Below are 22,202 nucleotides of genomic sequence, written 5' to 3'. Positions count from 1 at the left end.
TAGTTTGTGGATCTGTACTGAAATGTATAAAGGAAATGTAATGACTAATGCCTCATGAGTCAAGTTTTGGTAATGCTCGCCCCATCCCCTCGCTCTGCAGGAAGAGGCGATCAAGCTACTATCCTTTCTGAAGAGGCCTCCGTGCTGCACATAAGCTGTTCAGTCAAGGGGAATTTTTTTGTATAATTTTCGCAATTGGAAGCCATTCATGTTCGTCACCGGAGGAAGTAAAGCAACGGCTATTTGTAAATTAAAACTGTATTTTTCATATAGAAAAACAGTGCTTAAAACATATGCTGCTATTATAGATGTGTAAAAACTATTTGATGTGATTGTCCAATGTATATGTGTAAACTATTCATTTTTATAAAAGCGTAAAATGCCATTCAATAAATAGTTTCCTTCAATAGTTCAAATCAAACATGGCACTGAATGATTAAAAAAAGGTAAGTAGCAATTAAAATGAACACTAGGTATTCAAGGTGTATTCAATACTGGACCACAAAACCCCGGCACACAATGTTAGTTGTCTTTATTCATTCCACCAACAAAACAAATACAAACAGCAAATGTGTGATATATCCATATATATAAAAAAGGTAAAATTTGAAGTCCCAAGCACAGATTGGATAATTGTTCAACTATTGCTAGCGGAATAATGACAACATGATGGCGGCCTGTATTGCAGACGTTTCACCGGGGGGCGGGGGGGCAGGGGTCTTGACGGTTGGTGAGGAGGTGGGTGTTCGTGCTCGGACCGGGAAAGAAGTGGTGGTTCCTCTAAGGTTGGGTGGTCCTTTCACCGCATAGCAACCACCTTCTGCTCCAGGAGGATATGATTCGCCCCAGCAAAGTTATCGATCTGAAAAAAGAAAAGTAAAAGAAGAGCAGTAAATTGTCTGTTTCACTAATGGTGGACACACGAGTCACACCACCAGGTGGACGTGTATGGAAAATAATAGGTAAACCAGGGAGGGTGTGGTCTAAAGCATTCCAGTCCAAGTGCCATCGGGGCTCGGCTCCTTAAATAACAAATTCGTACCTTCTCGCCATTTTTGAAGAAAAGGAAGGTAGGCATGCAGTTCACTTCATAATGTGCGGCAACATCCTGTAGGCACAGAGAGGGGGCATAAAGACTAGTTACGTATCTTAAAAACATGTGCGAGCTGATTAAATCTTGCCCTTTCAGGTTATACAGCAATGGAGACTTTCCCTCAGTTACTCATCGAGTATACTAAAAACCCCATCAATGAGGACCTACCGCAGCCTCGTCCACATCCACCTTGAGGAAGACCACGTTGCGGTTTTCTGGCAGGGCAGCCATGGCCTGCCAGACAAAGATGATTAAAAAAAAGTAAATTTTTGAGAGTGATGGACGACATCGGGACTAGACCGCCTGCCATGCAAATCATTCATCCAAACAGCAGCAGAGAATACGTCAAGTGTCAGTCAAGTCAGTTTGGTATAAGAAAATTGTACAAATAAATCAGTTATTTGAGAATAAGATTGAATGAAGCTTTACAATTTGGTCTTCCCACTTAGAACCCCGTATCAAAATGGATGTACTAGTCACAATGTTGTGGGATCATTACTTACCACGAATTTGGGGCCAATTACTTTACAGGGGCCGCACCATGAGGCTGTGAAATCCACCACCACCAAGTTGTCGCCAGCTTCTGCCAGGGCAGCCTGGAATTCTTCCTGAATAAACGTCAGAATTTACTCGTTAGTCATTACTGGAACTCATCCTATCGGAGCAACCTCGAACTTGGAGTTCACCAACTTGCTTAGTACAGAAGACTGCGCTTTACATTAAGACGACTTGGCTCACAAGTTGCCAAATGAAAGCAGGGAGTGTTAGCGGCGTTTGCGTAGAATGAATGTAAAATAAAACCCATATGCTTATTTTCACCAACCCCTCTCCCACCTATGAAAAACTTAAATCGGGGTCTAAAGAACCCATAGACTCATTGTCGAGCTCAGAGAAAATGGTTGGTGTTTAGCCATCTTGTACACTTGGCTAACATTCATTGAGCACAGCCATGTATGGGTAATACAGAGCCTGTAATGGATAATAAAAAGTTACCACCCACGGATTATGTACTTGGTTGTTATCAAGTAGTCATACCATCATCTTTGATACAGCTATTGACAAGATGGTTCAATTTCGTTCACACAATCGTGGTTCGCTTTGTATAAAACACAAAACCATGCATGGACCTCAACACTCTCCCGTGTGCCTAGCTAGGGCAAGGGCAGGCTGTCAACATGCATCCCTCAGCATAGACGAAAAGCAATAAGTGGTAGAAAATAACACGTGTATTACTTTACTGTACGCCCGATCAGATATAACCCCATTGATAAAAACACCCTGACCAGCTGGATCACAGCCCAACATGATTTAGCTCAACATTGGGATGATCGCGCCGGTCCTAGCATTGAACCGAAGTGGATTTCTAAATGAACGACTTGGATGTTTTCCGTCGATGGGATATCGCTGAACAAAGGTAACGTTAGATAAAAGGCTGCATTTGCTAATTCAGATTCATTGTATAACCCGTGTCGTGGGTCATATTTGGGACGGTAACCGTACGCCGCGTGTACGGTTTCTCCGTCTGCCATAAAACAAAACCCCGACATTAGTCACGAAAAGGCTGTGCAGCTACTTGCATATAGAAAATGCATTTGTTATTACTTCACTGCTAACTAAACAAAGATACATACCATGTCTTCAATATTGCGAACCATGATGAACAGCTAACGGATCCTTCGGGTGATACAAAGCAACGGACGTTACGGTCTATACTTGAATGGAAGGTTAGCGCTCTGCCGCGGATCTTTATCGCGGCGCCTGCTCGGACCTCCCCTTACCGGAAGACAGGGGTGCAGCTGCAATAAGGAATACAGCGTTTCCAGGACATTCTACAAATCTATTTCTGTTGGATATTTTAAAAAAAATCGCATTTGCAGCGGGTTCCATTGTTTAAATCTTCAACTTTATTAATCAAAACCATGTCCGAAAAATAAAATATTGTTTTATAAAGAAATTATGAAAAAGAATAGTAATTCTTTGCCATTATAAAAGCTACCATATATGTTGGCATCAAGTATATGCTGCATTTTAATTAAGTCGACTCAGAGGATAATTCCTGAGTCACAATGACTAGACAAAATCCTTCGGTCCTGGTGAATAGTTGAATGAAAGCTTAAACGTCCAATAGCATAGCAATGTTATGATTCTGGGTGTGCCTAGCTTTTTTTTTGTAATCGTATCTTATTTCAACCCTTTTGAGACAAATGTAACTTGTTTGTGACAATAATTGGAAATGAGACGTATACAGTTTCAAAAACGGTTGGTTACATCGTCTAGACTCTAGAGGGTCATATAGTAGTCAAACTACACACAACTAGGCTCTCGGCACTTTTCACAAACCACGCCCCCACCTTTGACATTGAATCGGTGTCTAATAATACATTATTCTTATTCTGATTATAAATCAAAGATTACAAATAAATTGGTTTAAAAAAATGGTAGTGTTAGGTTAATTTAAAGGTCCTGTCAGGGTACAAAGAGAGACGTATCTTTGAGTCTGCCTCTTTGCATTGAAGTGCCTGATATGCAAATGAGTGTAAACCTCAACACGCTTTAATGTTACATTTAGAATTAGAAAGTGTTTACAGAATACAAACGCACACAAAATAAAACTGCTGTGGTTTAGAATGAATACCAGTTCATAACGTTAGAAAAAATAAAAAAATGAGCAGAAGCACAAGGAGTTTATTTGAGCCTTAGGCATTAACTCCTTTCTAGGGAAAGACCAGGGATTCTATAAAACAGATCATCAGGTTTTGAGCAGGTTTGATAATGAGGAGTTTGGACAAAAATACACTTCTTCCACCCATCTTCTCTGTGTCAGACTTTGATGATGGCTTTGCCAGTGTTCTCCCCCTGTAGCAGGCCCATGAAGGCAGCAGGCATGTTGTCAAAGCCTTCCGTGATGTGCTCTCGGCATTGCAATTTTCCCTGGAGGAGGAAGGAGGAAGAAGGAAGAACAAATATAAACAAATCTGTATATAAATTAAATTTACCACCCATCATCAATTTTCTTTAAAGGGTGGACCTTTTTCCCAAAATATCTTCTCCTCTAGAAGCATTTTATTGAAATTTCTGTTAATCTTTTAACATTGTTATTTAGTTAATCTTGTATAAAATTGTTGCAGTTCTCCCTTCGATGGCTACACTTTCCTAAGGCACCGCCATTGTCTTTAAATTGCAGTCCTTATTCGTCATGAACTAAAACTCCCTCCCCCTAGCACTGATTGGTCCTATCATCTGGATATTTTTGGAGATGCTTCCAACAGGCTTAAGGCAGGCGGACATGCAGTCTCACAAGGCTTGCAAATTATGGATTAAAAGATAGATTAGGCAAATATTTAATGTTGGCCCTTTATGAAGCAGACTTGAAGCATGAGGAACAATTTAATTCAGCAGTTTTGCATCTTGGGGAATGAAAGAGTCTAAAAGATGGCTCACAACCAGTGGAAAACCGATGATTGACTAAGACTTAATCACAAACTGACCATTAGGTATATTTACTGACCTCCTTCATCCATGCCATCAGTCTCTTGAGAGATTCTGGATGTTTGTGTTCAAATCTGGTCACAAGGAACCCCTCCATCTTGAGCTGCTTATAGATTATGGTCAGGTGTTGGTACGGGCCTGAAAGACAACAAGAAGTAGAGTGAGGTTGGCCAAATAAACTGGCCAGCATTTGAGCTAGAAGGTGAGGGACAAGGGCGCCATCTTCTGTACAAAGGGGGGCCAAACATGATGTTTCACAGATCACACAATGAATAGGTGTTTTTTCTTTTACAGTTTTTCTCATTCGTTTGTTACATTTCTCAGATCAGAATTGAAATTTGCAAAACAGTACATTGCTCAAAACAATTCTTACAAATAGCAAAACACCATGGATTTCATGCAAAAGCCAGTCTTTTGCTCAAAATCCTTAGTTAGTTTCTCAAAAGTAAATATGTGTCAATGAACATGTCAGTGCCATGTGTCATTGTGTATGGATAAGACAGTCAAATAGTCATGTTGTCGATATAAAAGTGTACCCTGGAGGGATGTTCTGATGTAAATGTAATGGCTGTAGTGTTGAAGACAATTATTGTAAATTGTAAGTTAAACCTAGTGTATGAAGGAGATTGATTGCAAGAGACTGGACAAGATTCACATTTGCGCTTTGACTGTTTGTACTGTAATTTGTTGACAGACCATGTCATTGCTAGAAATGTGAACATAGGAAAATCTCCTTAGGGTAAACTGTACATGCATTGCTGTAGGAATTACAGTGCAGCCTTCCTACACCTCCTGACGTTCCTTTCTGTTGGGCCACAAATTCTCATTCTCACGCAGCCTCAATCCTCTTCCTCTTCATTTTCTCTCTGGCTGTTGACCCTGTCTAATTCCTTGTCCTTCCATTGTCAGACAATGTAACATTGTGTTGTGCTCCAGCTATATATATACTTGCCAGTTCATGCTTCATGAGATGCACCTTTGAGCTATTTCAGTAAACTGGTTGATCGTTGGTTGATCTAACACTTCACGCATTTCCCTTCTTTAGAGAGGGTCAAGATTCACCTGGTAGCAATTTACCAATTCAGGACAGGTTTAGAAAAAAAGTCTAATGGAAATGTATAGAAATATGCTTGACATATTATGACAACTTGTTCAACCATTTTGCATCTAAAGACTTATGCAATGAACTAATGACTAAATGTTGTGGGGGTGAGACTATTCAATAGAGATCCATTACAATACATTCTGATCAACATGACATAAGCAATTGATAATGTAGCATAGAGCAGAGAATTGTACATAATCATTTGCATGAATGTACCAAAGCATTTGCGCCTTCTTCAAAGAAATGAGAAACTGCTTTTTCGATGTGCACAAGAAGTGACACAATGATGTGAAGATTGAACAGGTAGTTTAGAGAACTTCACTTCTGATCTGTGAAATGTACCAAAGCGACTGAGAAAAACTGTAAATGTGGATTGCGTAATGACAGAGGGAAACATGCAGTTCTATTAATCTTGCGCCATAGCCTAATAAAAAACATTCCCTTTTTTAACCACACAGCAAATGTAACCGCTTGACGTTGAAAATAAAACACACACCTGTCTGTGGTGTGGTGTCATTGTACAAGGAAATGCCTCCACACACAGCTACTCGTCCAAAGTCGTTCATCAGTGGCAAAGCTACACTGGAGAACGGCCCTCCCACCTGCCAACCAGACAAAGGTAGTGTTGAAGCAAAAGATTAAAAATAAAACAAAAAGTGAAACATATATGTGCATTAGGAGAAGCACGCAGAATTGAAATACATTAGAATATAGATATTGGATATTGGATAAGGTGATGGGACTGAGGGAAACTTGAGCTGAATCCCATGTTGTAAAGACTGCAAATCACAACTAACAGATCAAACTTGGAGGTGGATTCATAATATTGGAAGGCTAAAGTAAGAAAAAGTCCTCCAAGTGGCTGCATAAAACAAGCGCACGTCCACTCCAGTCCATCACTCCAGGACTCACGTTCTCAAAGTAGCAGTCGTATCCTTCCGGCGCCGCCTCCCTCAGCGCCTGGTCCAGAGAGCCCACGGTCTTGTAGTTGATGGTCCGGTCGAAGCCCAGCTCCTTGAGGAAGGCCACCTTGGCGTCGGAGCCGGCCGAGCCCACCACGCGGCAGCCCTTGATCTTGGCGATCTGCCCCACCACGGAGCCCACCGCCCCGGACGCCGCGTTGACCAGCAGGGTCTCCCCGGCCTGGAGCCCCAGGACCTCCTCCAGGCCGTACAGGGCCGTCAGCCTGAGGGTGGAGGCGTGGGTGGGGGCAGTGAGGAGAAAAGCTGGGATGGAGGCGGTGCATTGAGTGTTTTACACTTTAACCACCGAGCACATTGGCACCTTTAAGTACATCTCTCTGATGATCATGAACATACATATTTATTTATTTCATATTAATAGATTGCATTGTGTACATTAGTTGCATAAATTGGTTGATTACAATTTGTATTATCAGCGTTATTTGCACAATTTTATTCCCTTGTTTGAGTGGCCATGATTTTTCTTGTGCTGTAACTATTGAACTTCCCTTACGAGATCAGAGAACTTCCTGTGTGAACGCAGATGACTAAGAATCCAATGTTGATAGTTAGAACAGATGAGGGATGACTTTCTCAAAAGCGTCAGGAGAACAAAACGAGGCCACAGAGGGAGTTACAGATTACTAGGACTTCTGGTATTCAGAATCCCAGATGTCTTACAAGAATAACAAAGCTGTTGAAAGGCGTTCCTATACAACGAGACCAAGGATCCATTTGAACTTCTGACCCACACACAGATGTTCAACAGAACTTAAGCAAAAATTCTCTAACACTCGAATGCCATCTAACTTCTAAAAAGACGCTTAAATAATTCTCAAAGGTGCAGTGTGTTGCACCTAGCGGAAATTAATATCATATTTATAAGTGAGTGTTAATTAGCGTATAACCACATGAAAATAAGAATAATTTATTGTTTCTTTACCTTCTAACAAAAACTTGTTTAAGCCCTTTATAATATTTACATAGGGAGCTGGCCCACTTCCAGGAAGCACACCATGTTGCACCGCCTGGGTCCTAAGGTAGCCCGGAATGGACAAAGGGCTCTGGAGAGGTTGAATTCTTCATTTTGAATAACAATCACTCATTTAATCCTAGTTAAATGAGTGATTGTTATTTGTTAGTCTGTAAAACCTCTAGTTTTACAGACTAACAAAAAAATAAATCTATAAATCTATCAAGGAACCTTAACTCTTGAAACGTGGCCACTTGATGCTGTTGTAGATGATGACATCATTTTGGAAGTACCTACTGGCACCTTACAGGCCAGCACGGCTCCCCCTACTTCGTTGTTGCTAAGGTTACAGAACGAGAGGGCCCAAACGCTTGACACAGAGGAGCTGAGACGTAGTCAGGCAGGCAGGGATTCGGCAACAGGTAGTCAGGGTGACGAACGGAGAACTACAGACGGAGGAAAAGGGTTACGGTAGGACAGGGAAAACGGACTAGACTTAGGGTAACGCTGGTAGGACCGACACTAACAGAGTAGTGGTGGACGACGAACTGGCGCCGGCTGATTTGAGATCCCCGGCTGAAGTAGGGGAACGGTGATTGTAGACGGCAGACAGGTGTGTAGAGGGAGTGAGGACCAGTGGCGCCAAGCGGCCCCCAGATAGGGGTGTCCGACCGTGGGGCAGGACGTGGCGTAACAGTCGTAGAAGGAGGGGTCAGGGGGGGCCCCCCCACTAAACCTCCGTACCTCCTAGCCAGTTTGGTTGAGCCTGAAGCCGACTTGTACTACCTTCCTTAACCTTACCCCGAAGCACCGATGGCACCCAAGGCCAGGGACAGGGAGACGTCTTCAGGCCAGTCCGCCATGACGGGAGTCAGGCCGGTTGCGTCGCAGACGGTGTGGGTCCTCCAGCCGCAGTAACCCATCACATGGCTGCCCACCGCAAACGCTGCGTTTTTGCTTTCAATCACCCTGGAGAAAAAAGTTGAAAAAACAATACATTACAAAAATCTAGTTTTGTACAAATGATGTACTTATTTGTTATGGCAGCTGTGTGAGATATTATTGTGCTAGTTGCCGTTGATATTGATAAAATTGTACCCCTTTTTTTTGTGGCTACATCTAGAATAGGGTATTAAATAGGTCAGATCCGTTCTATCCAAAGTCCATTTGTGGTCCCCGGAAAACCAAGTTGAAGAGGATACATCTGGTGCTATTTTAAAACCAGATGTTAGTTTGTTTTCATCCCCTCTTTGAAAGATCAGAAAAGAGATTTGATCAGTGCGTTTATCATCAAAAGCCTTCTGGTTGCAACCAGCCGAGCGTATTAAGGATTTATGTTGTGATGCGTTAGCCACGAAACTATGCTGTTATTCACATCCTTCCCGCATCCCTGGAGATCAAGGACCTCGGTAATTAACAGCAGGTGTAGTTAATTACCAATTCTCGTAATTTTGCCAAAGAAAAGTCAGATATGCAAATCTCTCTGTCGTTTCATCCCATTTATATGTGACTCTAGCCCCTGTGGGCATGTTAATAATAATAATAATACATTTAATTTAGAGGCGCCTTTCAAGACACCCAAGGTCACCTTACAGAGCATATAGTCATCATACATTATTTAAAAAAACAAGACATTGGGTATGTTGTCATGTCCTTACTTTGCCACTTGAGCTCCAATCATGACCTCGCCTTCGTTCATGCGGACTCTACTGAATGGCCTGGAATAAAGAGGCAAGGAAAGGCAAAAACACTCAAAAACAGCATACACGTTTCATTGTCACTTTCTCAGTTGATTTTTAGATATATTTATTTTAAAGCTGTACAATTAAAAAAATTGCCAAATTTATATTTCACTCCACACTTACCTCATGTATGGGTCCACACTTAAAAAAACAGCCTCCAGCATTACCTCTGAAAAATATTTTAATAAATATTAATAGAATAAAAGGAATCCTTGACTTCTCACCTATTAACTTATGGTTTTGATTACGCATTGCTCTAATGAGATTGACACAAAGACAGCACCGCACTTGATGCCCAGGAGAAGCAGCTTCGCGACATATCTAGACCAAACCGTTTTCTAGTCAAGAAGGTTATCTCTTCACCTCCATCTTTAGGCTCTGGTAGTTGCTCAAGCTTCAGTTCAAAGTCGCTCTTCTTGGGAAAGCCGTCAAAGTGCTTGGTCAGTGTCCACGTTTTGGCTTGGACCATCTTTCTTTTTTTTTAACAGCTGTGTGAGAGGAGATGGTTTAATGTACTTGTTTGACGTAACTCTGTCAACATCCAGAGTGTAGCAAAATGACAGAGATCTACGCGTATTTAGTTTGTATAACTTAAGCGTCAAGCAAAACGCATCAGGCAGCTATATAAAATGGCATTAAGTCCCAAACCATCTTATTAAGCATCGACGTTGTAGAAAGTGTAACACATATGCTTTATCGAGAAGAATATGTCCAAAATACAGCTGAAGTAGTTTCCAAAAGTATATACAAGTGTATGAAGAAAAAGTTTACGAGCGCACATAACACAGGAATTAAGAACATGCAAGCTTAATGCAAACTTCACTCCGGTATATTAAAACCAGAAACCCCATAAGATTCACATTCAAATACATGCACAATAAATAACCATTTATTATACACAAATAACCAGTTAAATCATATATCCCAAATATAGGTAAATGAGAAATGGCAGTTGCACGCAAAACACTTTTTTAGCTTGACAATGGAGTTACTTACCAGCTGACGTTTTCCATAAAGAGGAGTGTGCTTTGGAGGAGAAGGACCCTTTAGAATGAATTCAAGTTCGGCTGGACATGAGAGGGTGGGCAATGGAATTTGGAACTCTGATCTGCTGGAGGAGGTCCCGCAGCGACGTCAGACGCAACGTTGTTGCGTATTACGTAAGCGTTATTTTGGATGATAGCGCGCGCAACACCGAATACATAAACGACAAGCAGAAGTTTGGGCTCCTCTCGAAACAGCCTGCAATTTTTGAATTGGTAAGTGTTTGTGCTAACTGTCCCAGCAAACATTGAATACCATCGCACTAGTTCAATACTTATACTTGCTGATGTTATTAACTATTTCTATATTATGTCAGACGCTAGCAGAAGTGATACCTGAGTAGCTAATACTCTCGTAGCTAACTAGCTAATATTAAGGTAGGCGATACGAATATAAACTACTTAAACTACCAACATTCGTATCCCTGATTATTAATTTCTAAGCATTCCTAAAAACATTAATGCTTTTGATTTTTGAAGGCCCTGTTGCCAATAAGACTATAACCTAACGTTAGGCAAATCAAAGTTACCTAATTTAACATCAACGTATGTTGACAAGCAACTATATGGTACAATTATTAATTTACGTTCTCCTTATATCACATTACTCTACAAGTAACTTTAAGGATATTTTACTAACACACAGCGGCGACAGCGCTCGTGTTGTTATTGTTATGATCAGCGGCCAGGCACACCCCGGATTTTGAGTTCGATTTTCCCCTCATATTATAACGTGTGTTACTAATTTCATGTCTTGGCAGATACAAATAGTAGGGATTAGAAGAAAGCTTTGTTTTTCTGTATTGCTCAAAAAACGTAGCCAACTTCTCCGTTGCATTGTTCTGTGATCGTCTCTTACCAAAGGCAGAGGTTTGCATCCGGCTGAGGCACCATGCTAGACGGCGGTCAGTTTGTGGAGGCGCTTGGTCGCCTGGGTTACCCCGGCGCGACGTCGCTCAAGGGCTCGTCGTTCGACTGGCTGTTCGACTGCGCCCCGGAGAACCTGCACTTCTTACGCTTCGTCTGCCGCACTCTCGGCAGAGCCAACGTCTTAGCGCCAGAGGAGGCTCGCGCCTTCCGTGAGCTTCAAAAGTCGGGGAAGCCCTTACTAGACGAGGCGGCTCTTGGACAGGTCCTCAAGACCGTTGGGCCCGCCGACGGGAGCAACGCGTCACAGACCTGGTTCGTGACGGGGGAGAACGACGCCAGTGTGGAGGAGCTGGAGGCCAAGCTACAGGCGCTGCAGCGGGAGAAGGTTCTGAAGCAGCGTCGCCACAGCAAGCTCCAGGTCCTGGCCACGGCCCGGGGAGACGCCGGTCTGCGGCTCTCGGCCGAGCAGGAGAGGGCGTCCGCCCTGCTGAAGGAGGGCATGGCCGCCGTGGGGGCTGAGAACGCCAACGCCAACGCTCTTTTGGAGAATCTCACAGAGGAGGTGGGAAGGCTGGCCTCGTACCTCCCGGCTCAACCGGAAGTCCCCCCGGGAAAGAAATCCGGGGTCGCCGTTGCTCCCACCCCCGCTGGGCCAAAGGCAGCCGCGCCCCGCCGCTTCCAGCTGATCTCCCAGCTGTCCCTGGATCCCTACCTGCACCAGGAGGAGCTCAACACCAAAACACTGTCCGCCTTCACCCAGAAGCAGTTCTTCAGGGGGATCTCCGACATGGTGGAGACCTGCTCGGACGGCTGCCGGCTGCTGGACCTCAGCTCCTGCGACGGGAGAGAAGGGGAGGAGGAGGAGGAGGAGGAGGAGTTTGAGGAGAATGAGAAGGGAGGTGGCGGCGATGCGGTGGAGCGGCGTAGGACCGAGATGGCCAGGCTGCAGTGGGCCTTCATCGTGGGCCAGCATCAGCTGCTGCAGGCCACAGCTGAGGAGCACAGCCTCAAGGCCGGGCTGGCCTGGCTCTCAGAGACAGGCTCACGGGCCAAGGTAAAGGGACATTTGACTTAGTTAGTCATTTATGTATACTAATGGAATTGTATATTGCCTGTAAAACCATACTTCTTTTGAATAACCTAGTTTTGTCAGCAGAAAACCGAATAATTACAGGAAATCCTTTTTTTGCTTCTGAAGCTTCCGTGTTTGTATTTGTTTGAGACACCCCCTTCCTCCTGGTCCTTGACCCCCCCTCCTCCGTCTCTCTGCCCCTCTGCCCCTCCCAGAGCATGCTGGCCTCCTCGTCGCTGGCGGTGCGCGAGGCGGTGTCCCGGCGCCAGCTGCAGGCGGTGGAGGCGGAGCTGGAGGCGCTGGTCCGCGGGCGGCTGCCCGGCGTGCTGCGGGAGGCGTCACGGCTGCTCAACGTGCCCGTGGTGAGGGGGGACCTGGCCCTGCAGCTGGCCCGCCAAGACTACTACACCTCCAGGCAGGACCAGGTGAGCTGGGGCCAACACAACATGGATCGGTTTCTGATTAATGGACTTCTTTTTTTTAACCAAATTATTCTCTAAAAGAGACAAAACTCTTTTTTTCGTGGCGATGACCAAACAAAAGTGTATATTCCATAGTACAAATGTTTCCGTACACACTCGTGTTTCATACCTGTTGGGGCAGGCCAACACAACATTGATCGGATTCTGATTGATGGTATGGCTGCTCGATTATGGGAAATGTCTTAATCATGATTAGTTTGGTCATTATACAGATTTTTTTTCAGCATTTCTCCCCAAAAAAACCCCTTTGTAACTGAGAACTTTGAAATCTACCCTTTTATAGGATACGCAAGATGTTCAAATAGAAAATCAGCTTTCAACCTGATTTATAATCGTTTTATGATCGTTTAAATCAAAATTTGATTAATCGCACAGCCCTAATTAATGGACAGTGCATCCAATTCTTATCAAATAATTCTCTAAAATAATGTATTCTGACTCGTATTTGTTTTTGTTGCAGTGACCAATCAAAAAAGGGTATATTCTATAGCAGAAATGTTTCCGTATGCTCCCGGGCCAGGTGCGTGACTACCTGCTCCGCCAGAAGTCTCTGTTTGACCTGCTCCTGCTAGCCCTGGAGGTGGAGCTGAGAGGGTGGAGGACGGCGCTGAAGCAGCTGGGGGACACCCGGCACCGGCTGTCCCTGGAGAGCGAGCAGGCGGCGCTCAGGGCCGACGCCCTGGCCCAGCCAGAGCTGGTCCCCAACCCCAGGCCCAGCCCCATCATCAGCTGCCAGGACGCCAGCTTCAGCAGGTGGAGCCTCACTCTCCTGTTTCATTCCTGAAGCCTTAGCATCATCATCAGGATTACTTCATAGGCCCCGTATTCCAAAGGCCATTGAACCCATCCCTGGATCATTACACAGGGGGCGGCAGTAGCTCAACCGCAAGGTTCGATCCCCGGCTCCTCCTAGCTAAGTGTTGAGGTGTCCCTGAGCGAGGCACCTCACCCTGACTGCTCCCGACGAGCTGGTTGTCGCCTTGGATGGCTGACGCAGCCATCGGTGTGTCAATGTGTGCATGACTGGGAGATTGTTAAGCAATATTGTAAAGCGCTTTGGGTGGCCACTGGTTACAAAAAGGCACTACGTATGCAGTCCTTATAGCATTTTCCATGAGCCCTCAAAACGACATGCATTGAACTCTCAAAATACATCTGGGAAATGCAAAAATAAATAATAATCATTGAATTTTCATAGCGCTTTTCAAGTCCCCAAAGCGCTGTACAGGGACCTCACTAACCACCATCAAGAAGAAGTCTGAAAGGGAAAGCATGACAAACATAGGAGTTCTGCAGTGTGGTTTAAAATCACCCCATGGCTCCAGATGGGGTACCTTACTAGAGCCCCGGCCCCCACCAATAACGGCTCCTCCGCTCCCCTCAGACTGCTGCAGGTCCTGGAGGGCTCCAGGTGCGGTGCGGGCCAGGGCCCAGCGGAGCCCTTCCGGACCCACGAGGCCCTGGACCAGGCGGCGCTGGACCTGTCCGCCGACCTCCAGGCGGCCCGGGAGGCGCTGGCCGGGGCGGCCCGCCAGCAGGGCTACACGGCCGCCCGTCTGCAGGGCGACTGTGAGGCGCTGCACCGCGCCACCTACACGGAGCTCCAGCAGCTGGTGCTGGAGCCGCAGGTATGTCCCACGGCCGGGGCCGGCCAGGAGCTGCTCTGCCCCAATGCACAGGTGGGTGTCCCTCTCACTGTCTCCCCCACTCACTGTCTCCCCCACTCACTCACTCCCTCGCTCACTCACTCACTCACTTCTCTCAGGGCTGTGGCAGTGTTCTGCTTTGTACAACCCGAGGTTAGATGGAAGGATGGGTAAGTTGGGCTGCCAATGCTTTGCTGGCCCGATCCCCTACTTCATTGTAGATGTGTTTTGTGTGTGCTGAATTATTTCTACGGTGTTCTATGTTTCATCCCTCGCGCTGCTTAACAGCCCAGCAGCAACTGCAGTAGCACATTTGACATCAGGGTTTTTAAAGTTTATTGAGCTCCGGTCTCAGCTTGAAATCAAACACTTTACCTGTAAAACGTGAATTTTGGGTGGAGAGTTATGAAGGGGGACGAGTTCTCCCCAGTTCTCTCCCTTTTTTCACTTTTAAGCTTTTACAAGCCGTTGAGTATGAGTGTTAAAAGGCCTGATTTGATATGAAATGTGACAAACACTGTGTCAAATGTGTCTGAGAAGCTCAACCCTCTCTGATGTCACGATCAACATGGACCGCTCCTAAGTCGGAGCACACACATTCTGAAACACACCGTGCGTGTCTTTACTACATGCTTAATAGTTTAATTTGAACGGTAATGGTAAAAAAAATCCTTGTAAAATGCAAAACACAGATGATTGGGAAAATCCTGTTTTAAAGAAAATTCCAGTTAATGAGGGGATATTGAACAGCTACTTGTAGTGAGGTCATCCAATAAAGCATAGTTTCTACGCCTCGTTCTTTTTATGCTCGGTTCATATTGAGATTTATAAGGCATTTTGAATGAGCTAGGAATAGCGTGACTCAACCTTTTACTCACCATCTCTACTGACGTCATTGCTACAGTGCAATGCAACATGGCGTGAGTGAACATGTGTTATTACAATCAATATTGGGTGAGTGGGAACTGGTGGCACGGTGGAGGAAAAGGATTACCAAGCAATGTTTCACCCCAAACAAGTTAAATGTGTTTTCATGTAATGGACACCAAATAACACGCACTCGTACCCTGGATTTTATGGTTTCTTGTGCTCCTTTTTTGGGGGGATTCTCTTCTTCAATGGCATTATTTAGCTCATTTATAAAGACACGATGTTGGGTGTGTGAGCACTGCATGCTGTATGGGCAAGAGTATATTTGGTAACCCATTTGCATTGTGAGAATTCTCCAACATCAGGTAATTATTGAGAAAGCCTCCACCCCATCATAGAAAGATAATGTCTAATTTCTCCATACTTATTTATTGTAAATGGTCTGGAACCAAGTTCAAGTTAAAAAACCCACTTTGTTATGAGGTCTTGGACACCCAAGACCTCTGGCGTTTAGATCCCCAATGTCCTGGTCCTGGACCCCACCTTCGCCCTAAAGGCCTTTTTAATCTGTCTTCATTGTGTCACTTTGACTAAAAGTATTTCCTAATTCGTTTGCCTCATAGCATAGTTGCCTAAGTCATATTTTGGCCATATTGTGATAGCTAACCTAACTCTACTCTCTTAACGCTGCTGATTCACTGTGCCTCAGTGGCTATATCCTCAGCCAATCAGAGTGCTTTTTACATTCCATAATCACAATCTGCCCAAGTCCTCTATTTGACCTAGGCATCTCTGATGCTGAACACAAGATGAACCTTCGAATATGACTTTGAGGCGGTGATGCTGTGAGGCTAACGAAATACAAGTAAGCATCAGAAGTCCCCCGCTGAGCTCCGGCCTTCGCCCTCTGCAGGAGCTGAGCCTCAACCTGGCGGACGCCGAGTCCCAGCTCCAGCGGCTGCAGCGGCTGATGCAGGACATCATGGGCGAGGTGAGGGCCAAGCGCTCCCAGCTGGAGCGCAGCGCCGCCCTCAGGCGGGAGAGGGACCTCTACGTCTACTTCCACCTGGACCCCCGGCTCCTGCAGCGGGCCGTGAAGGACCAGGAGGCCAAGGCGGCCGGCAGGAAAGGGCAGCACTGACGGCGGGCGCGCCCTTCATAAATCAGCCATAGCCATAACCGTGAACACAGCAGCGCCGCCACGTCCAGTCTGCGTGGACTACTGTCGGCCTGAAGAATCGAATGCGCCTCAATTTGACCCCTAATCTTTCTTTAAACACGAGTGCGTCAACACTGGTCCTCTAACAAGCGCACAAGAGGAAATGTTCTCCCCTCGTGTACTGTCACTCACAGCGGTATCTGGATGGGAGCTGTTTAAACTGAGCTCAGACGTGGAGGGAGAGACGGCGCGTTTGAATCCGGCTATTTGAATGTTCTCTCATTCTGTAATCCCTTATCTCAGCTTAACTAATCGTTATAATAAAGTTAGAACTTCTCTATGTATTCTTGTACTATTTAAATATGTATGTTTCTGGATTAAACGCTATTGAGCATAATCAAATCATCTTTTTTAATGGTAAATCTTTTTCTGCATTTGCCTAAAATTATGTCCATGTCCCAGAGTTGCCAAACAATCACACAGTTTCTAAGGAAAATGCTACAATAATCAGTGCTGATAGTATTACTAGTATATAATATTATACGTGCTGCTTTCTCATGTGTTGTGTTTAGGCTAGCATAGTGTTGCCCACAGAGGCAGAAGACGTGGCAGCTTATCAGACAGGTAGTGTGTAGGGTAATCACAGGAAATATGCTGAAATGTTCCAAGTGATACTGGAGATTGTATTGTTTCTAAACTTAACTGAAAAGGTCACTGTTATGCCGTTGTATCTCTGTTAGCAGTGGGTAAGGGCTGTGGAAGTCGGAGGGAGAACTGCGGGATGACTGGAACACCGTTCAGGAAAGGACGCACGCAGGGAAACTAAATGGCGAGTCCCCTTGCACAATATACACACCAAGTGAAAGCATGGAACTAACAAGTTGACTGGATAATGTTCAGGATTGCAGTTTATTTGTGCCTAAGTGGCAAACAGTGAACCAAAGGACATGAGACAAATGTTTTTGTTATGGGTTAGTTATAAACAGTCTAAAATGTTTAATTGAGTTGACAAAGTTGAGACGGAAACATCTCTCTCCATTTCTCTCGCCTCTCTAACTTCCTCTCTGCACTCGCACACATATGGTGTGTTGTGTCTATTAAGAGAGAACGGCTGTTGGTTTCAAGAGATTACTGAAGACAGGAGCATCCCCGTGTGGCCCACTATACTGTAAACACACTTCAAAGTCCTGCCAGCAACAGTGTGTATTACATGCGTTAACATTCCATGTGAGGACACACACACACACACACACACACGTATACACACGTATTAACGGCGCCCAAGCTATTCGTTCCTTCATTCTTTAATGTTATTCTGTCGGACACTATCGCCTGTTAATGATTCTATTAAACAGATCATTAGGTTTGAGCTAATGGGCTTGATAATGACCATCTTGGACCAAAATACACCTCTTCCACCCATCTCCTCCGTGTCAGACTTTGATGATGGCTTTGCCAGTGTTCTCCCCCTGTAGCAGACCCATGAAGGCAGCAGGCATGTTGTCAAAGCCTTCCGTGATGTGCTCTCGGCATTGCAATTTTCCCTGGAGGAGGAAGAAGGAAATGAAAGGAAAATATGTTAAAGAGTGCAGTGTGTAGAATAGAGTGGCTTTTAGCGGTGAATACCCCACTTCCTCCCTCTCCGAGCACGGCGGTGGCCTGTACTGGCCTGTATTGTGTAAGGTGCCAGTAGGTACTTCCATAATTATTTCATTGTCTACGACAGCATTGTTTTGAATCCAGCGATCAAGGCGTCCCTTTGCTCATCATTACCTAAATCTCCCGGTCCCCCTGACCGTACCCTTATTTGTGAGAGGAAAGTCTCAGAAAGCTAGCAAATTATAGCAAAGAATAAGGAAATATCTAAGGCAGGCCCGTTAAGTCCATAACATGAAGCGTGAGTTACACCATTTCCACAGCATCCTGGGGATTTATAAAGTCTCAATAATGACACGCAACAAGGCTAAATGTTGTGTGACGATGATTGCAACACAAATTGAGCAGTAAGTTGATTCACTGACCTCCTTCATCCATGCCATCAGTCTCTTGAGAGATTCTGGATGTTTGTGTTCCCATCTGGACTGCATGAACCCCTCCATCTTGAGCTGCTTAAAGATCATTGTCAGATGTGGGTACGGGCCTGAAAGACAAAAAGATTTAGTGATTTAGGACCGTGTTTGTCGACCTCTGTGACATGTACCATTAGTGGTAAGCAGGGGGTATTGCAGGTGGTAAATGTGTGATATTCATAACCCTCATTTAAAAGAACGGTACGAAAAACACCACCAACACAGGCTGCTGATGTAAGCATTAGCCTAGGCTACACTTAAATGTGTCAGATCATCTAATAACATAATGAAAAATAGCCTTACAGTAAGTTTGCATTTTATTAAAGTTGTTCAAGCCGCACTGGTAAAACCGGAATCCACCTAACCCTGCTGGATGCCATACAATACACTATTTTTAACCAAAGGAAGCGAAGCGTTATGTGTAACCTTTCAATCATCCATTCAATAACACATACCTGTCTGTGGTGTGGTGTCATTGTACAATGAGATGCATCCACACACAGCTATTCTTCCATAGTTATTCATCTGATGTATAGCAACACTGGAGAACTGCCCTCCAACCTGCCAATCGGAGAGATATTTTCAGTTGAACCGAAACACGATTGCCTAAAAAATTGCTTTTATTCACCTGAAGTTACCCATAAAATATTTGTATGGACTGCAGGAAAGAAAGGGAAATAAAATAATTGTTATATATTTTGCATATAAAGAACTATGAGAATCCAGAGTTTAATGGGACTGTGGTTTCAGTGAATCCTACATAACTGTTCAAGCGCACGTCCACTCCAGTCCATCACTCCAGGACTCACGTTCTCAAAGTAGCAGTCGTATCCTTCCGGCGCCGCCTCCCTCAGCGCCTGGTCCAGAGAGCCCACGGTCTTGTAGTTGATGGTCCGGTCGAAGCCCAGCTCCTTGAGGAAGGCCACCTTGGCGTCGGAGCCGGCCGAGCCCACCACGCGGCAGCCCTTGATCTTGGCGATCTGCCCCACCACGGAGCCCACCGCCCCGGCCGCCGCGTTGACCAGCAGGGTCTCCCCGGCCTGGAGCCCCAGGACCTCCTCCAGGCCGTACAGGGCCGTCAGCCTGAGGGTGGAGGCGTGGGTGGGGGCAGTGAGGAGAGAAGCTGGGATGGAGGCGGTGCATTGAGTGTGTCCGGAGACTCAAACTCTACCAGATGTTTTATAAAGGATAAGAAAGCTGTTTGAGATATTTTCCGAACAACAACTAGATTCTCTCATTCCGTACGCCCTAGCCAGTCTGGCTGACCCTCTCTAGCCGGCTTGTGCCTCCCTCTAAACCTTACCCCGGCATGCCGATGGCACCCAAGGCCAGAGACAGAGAGACGTCTTCAGGCCAGTCCACCATGACGGGAGTCAGGCCGGTTGTGTCGCAGACGGTGTGGGTCCTCCAGCCGCAGCGTCCCACCACATGGCTGCCAACCGCAAACTCTGCATTCTTGCTCTGGATCACCCTGGAGAAGAAAGCCCCAATCAATCATGATACACTATAAAAGCACACATGTTTGTTATGGCGGCTGGTTGGGATATTATTTCGGCTAGTGACTACAGCATCGAAAAACAAATACCTTGGTAATTAACAGCAGGTGTAGTCAATTAAGTCAAGTTATTTTGTGCAAACAAAGTCAGCCATGCAATTTACTTGTATCTAATCCATCTCTCTTTTGATGTGATACTATCCCCCATGCACATGTCGACATGTCCTTACTTGGCCACTTGAGTTCCAATCATGACCTCGCCTTCGTTCATGCGGACTCTACTAAACGGTCTAGAATAAAAGGAAAATCATTGAATACATTAATCGCAATTTAGTGGCGGTGAGGAAATTAAAAACATTTAATAATAAATATGACTGGCTTACGATACCGATATGCCATTATTATGTTATTACTCATTCTTAAAAAATATTGATTTACTTTTAGACGTTTAATGCACAAAAGGACAAAATTATATTAGACGTTGTATGTACCTCATGTATGGATCTACACTCAGGAAGACAGCCTCCAGCAGTACCTCTGAAAATATTTAAAAAGATTACATGCTATGTTTGAGCTCTACTAACTAAGGTCTTCATCACTTATGAAACATAAATCAATATAGAGCACTCAAAGAATGCCTCTTCACCTCCATCCTTAGGCTCTGGTAGTTGCTCGAGCTTCAGTTCAAAGTTGCTCTCAGTGGGAAAGCCGTCAAAGTGCTTGGCCAGTAACCACGCTTTGGCTTGGACCATTGTTCTTTTTTTGGACAGCTGTGTGAGAGGACATCAGTACAGTACTAGTTAATGCATATAAATACATAGACATGTACTAATACATGTTCATAAGTACGAAGTACCCATACATATACAGTTCACATACATACGTACACATTGCTAAACGAACATACCCACTCATAAGCATGTAAAGGCAGTGCAAGTTCTATTTATTCAGTACTTGTAAGATTTGTAGTTGGACATTACTCTGGCAGCCTTGCTAAAGACCCATTGTATCATCAAAATCATGTCCCATACTGATTGGGATAATATAAGTAAGTTATTGTATGGCGTTCCAAAGAGACGATTGTGTTAAATAGTCCTAAACTGGTTAGAAAGCTCGTAATACACAGGAAAGCACATGCACGCTTTGTGCAAACTTCATGCAAGAGTCTGAAATCGAGAGGGTCCCAAGCTAGGTGGTTGACAATACAATTCATGCACGATCTATAACCATGTAATACGCATAACGATAGCTCTCGGCTTTACGCTAAAGTTATTTGCAGCTTCGCATGTTGAAATACTCACCAGAAACTGCCCTTTACTTGAGAATGAATGGAGACAATGGGGCGACGACCAGCGCCAGCAAAACAACGAGTTTTTGATACTATTTTGGTTGGCCGGCCGGACTAGAGAAATTGCAGTGACGTCAGACGTCCCGGTGTTGCGTGCGTCTGACGTGAACGTTATTTGATTGATAGCGCGCGCATCAACAACAACTAGCAGCTGAGGTCTTCTAGAAACAGCCGGATATTTTTACTGGTACTTTTGTTGGTATGTTATTGTCATAAATAAATTATGAATTCGTTTTCCATTACACCGGTTTCATACATGTATTATATTGTTATATTTCCACTCCTACGCTAGCAAATCATTTGTGATATCCAAGGTACGAATACTCTAGCTACGTAGTTGACGCGTTATGATTAAGCTAACGTTAGTATTTAAAGATTCGAGCCGAATGAATGCAATTTCTAATCTGACAACCTCCAAAACACTGATTATTCATTTCGCCATAAACCTTAATGCTCTCGTTTTAACAGTATGTTTATATACCCTCAAATAGAAAAACAAATTAAATTTCCTACTTAATTTATCCAATTGATCAACCTCAAAGACAAAGTGATATATTGAATATTGCCCTTATATGACATTCTCTAAACGTATACCGATATTCTTGTAGCCGAAATTCTTATAGTTTCAAACTACTGCTTTCTCATGTGTCGTGTTGAGGCTTGCGTTGCAGAGAATGAGTGCTTCCCACCGATCAAAAGTCATCAGACAGGCATGTGTAGAGTAGATCAAGGGCATATCTTGAAATGTTCAGATGAAAGGAGTCTAGTGATTGTAATGTGAAAG

At 44.5% G+C, this 22,202-nt stretch overlaps 5 protein-coding genes across 12 annotated transcripts in view; 3 read left to right on the top strand and 2 right to left on the bottom strand.

Moving 5' to 3' along the window:
• svep1 (sushi, von Willebrand factor type A, EGF and pentraxin domain containing 1) overlaps positions 1–416 on the top strand; it is an 88,528-nt gene extending 88,112 nt beyond the window's left edge. For all 4 annotated transcript variants that reach the window (XM_030339000.1, XM_030338999.1, XM_030338997.1 and 1 more), the window contains one exon: positions 101–416. In XM_030339000.1, the coding sequence (XP_030194860.1) occupies positions 101–131 (31 nt within the window). In that variant the 3' untranslated portion in view covers positions 132–416. The remainder of the gene's footprint in view (positions 1–100) is intronic.
• Positions 417–515: 99 nt separating this feature from the next.
• txnb (thioredoxin b) lies at positions 516–2,912 on the bottom strand. Its single transcript, XM_030339010.1, has 5 exons — positions 2,725–2,912; positions 1,597–1,701; positions 1,262–1,327; positions 1,043–1,108; positions 516–862 (listed from the first exon to the last, which is right to left on the bottom strand). Exons 1-5 carry the CDS (start codon positions 2,746–2,748, stop codon positions 800–802), a joined length of 324 nt encoding a protein of 107 aa, XP_030194870.1. The 5' UTR covers positions 2,749–2,912; the 3' UTR covers positions 516–799.
• Positions 2,913–3,624: 712 nt separating this feature from the next.
• LOC115529874 (prostaglandin reductase 1) lies at positions 3,625–21,538 on the bottom strand. Of its 3 annotated transcripts, none has more exons than XM_030339008.1 (9): positions 21,372–21,538; positions 20,717–20,840; positions 20,562–20,607; positions 20,301–20,360; positions 19,879–20,046; positions 19,385–19,658; positions 19,031–19,136; positions 18,528–18,646; positions 3,625–4,024 (listed from the first exon to the last, which is right to left on the bottom strand). In XM_030339008.1, the coding sequence occupies exons 2-9, from the start codon at positions 20,820–20,822 to the stop codon at positions 3,914–3,916; spliced, it is 990 nt and encodes a 329-aa protein (XP_030194868.1). In that variant the 5' UTR covers positions 20,823–20,840; positions 21,372–21,538; the 3' UTR covers positions 3,625–3,913. The 3 variants fall into 3 exon arrangements, with proteins under 3 accessions (XP_030194868.1, XP_030194869.1, XP_030194866.1); XM_030339009.1 differs by lacking the exons at positions 18,528–18,646; positions 19,031–19,136; positions 19,385–19,658; ... (3 more) ...; positions 20,717–20,840; positions 21,372–21,538 and adding exons at positions 4,602–4,720; positions 6,184–6,289; positions 6,600–6,873; ... (3 more) ...; positions 9,728–9,852; positions 10,361–10,469; XM_030339006.1 differs by lacking the exon at positions 3,625–4,024 and adding an exon at positions 17,397–18,050 and having other exon boundaries at positions 21,372–21,520.
• Positions 10,529–16,911, top strand: haus3 (HAUS augmin-like complex, subunit 3). Of its 2 annotated transcripts, none has more exons than XM_030339005.1 (6): positions 10,529–10,623; positions 11,272–12,331; positions 12,565–12,774; positions 13,352–13,584; positions 14,216–14,459; positions 16,261–16,911. In XM_030339005.1, the coding sequence occupies exons 2-6, from the start codon at positions 11,300–11,302 to the stop codon at positions 16,486–16,488; spliced, it is 1,947 nt and encodes a 648-aa protein (XP_030194865.1). In that variant the 5' UTR covers positions 10,529–10,623; positions 11,272–11,299; the 3' UTR covers positions 16,489–16,911. The 2 variants fall into 2 exon arrangements, with proteins under 2 accessions (XP_030194865.1, XP_030194864.1); XM_030339004.1 differs by having other exon boundaries at positions 10,530–10,623; positions 14,216–14,510.
• poln (polymerase (DNA directed) nu) overlaps positions 21,523–22,202 on the top strand; it is a 47,163-nt gene continuing 46,483 nt past the window's right edge. Inside the window, exon 1 of one of the 2 annotated variants that reach the window (XM_030339003.1) lies at positions 21,523–21,617. The gene's annotated coding sequence lies outside the window, so the exon portion shown is untranslated. The remainder of the gene's footprint in view (positions 21,618–22,202) is intronic. The other variant, XM_030339002.1, reaches the window with a different exon arrangement.

The sequence above is a fragment of the Gadus morhua genome, chromosome 17 (genome assembly GCF_902167405.1).
Source record: "Gadus morhua chromosome 17, gadMor3.0, whole genome shotgun sequence".
Lineage (NCBI taxonomy): Eukaryota > Metazoa > Chordata > Actinopteri > Gadiformes > Gadidae > Gadus > Gadus morhua.
This window is presented reverse-complemented; position numbering and strand designations above follow the sequence as displayed.

What these genes read in the sequence shown, in the direction of transcription:
- haus3 (XM_030339004.1), top strand. Translation starts at nt 11,300, where the DNA reads ATGCTAGACGGCGGTCAGTTTGTGGAGGCGCTTGGTCGCCTGGGTTAC. An exon ending in AGACAGGCTCACGGGCCAAG is followed by an intron (nt 12,332 to 12,564) that starts GTAAAGGGACAT and finishes TGCCCCTCCCAG; the next exon opens with AGCATGCTGGCCTCCTCGTC. An exon ending in CAGGACGCCAGCTTCAGCAG is followed by an intron (nt 13,585 to 14,215) that starts GTGGAGCCTCAC and finishes CGCTCCCCTCAG; the next exon opens with ACTGCTGCAGGTCCTGGAGG.
- LOC115529874 (XM_030339008.1), bottom strand. Translation starts at nt 20,822, where the DNA reads ATGGTCCAAGCCAAAGCGTGGTTACTGGCCAAGCACTTTGACGGCTTT. An exon ending in ACGACTGCTACTTTGAGAAC is followed by an intron (nt 19,137 to 19,384) that starts GTGAGTCCTGGA and finishes TCCGATTGGCAG; the next exon opens with GTTGGAGGGCAGTTCTCCAG. An exon ending in TGACACCACACCACAGACAG is followed by an intron (nt 18,647 to 19,030) that starts GTATGTGTTATT and finishes TTTGTCTTTCAG; the next exon opens with GCCCGTACCCACATCTGACA.
- txnb (XM_030339010.1), bottom strand. Translation starts at nt 2,748, where the DNA reads ATGGTTCGCAATATTGAAGACATG. An exon ending in TGGATGTGGACGAGGCTGCG is followed by an intron (nt 1,109 to 1,261) that starts GTAGGTCCTCAT and finishes CTGTGCCTACAG; the next exon opens with GATGTTGCCGCACATTATGA. An exon ending in TCTTCAAAAATGGCGAGAAG is followed by an intron (nt 863 to 1,042) that starts GTACGAATTTGT and finishes TTCTTTTTTCAG; the next exon opens with ATCGATAACTTTGCTGGGGC.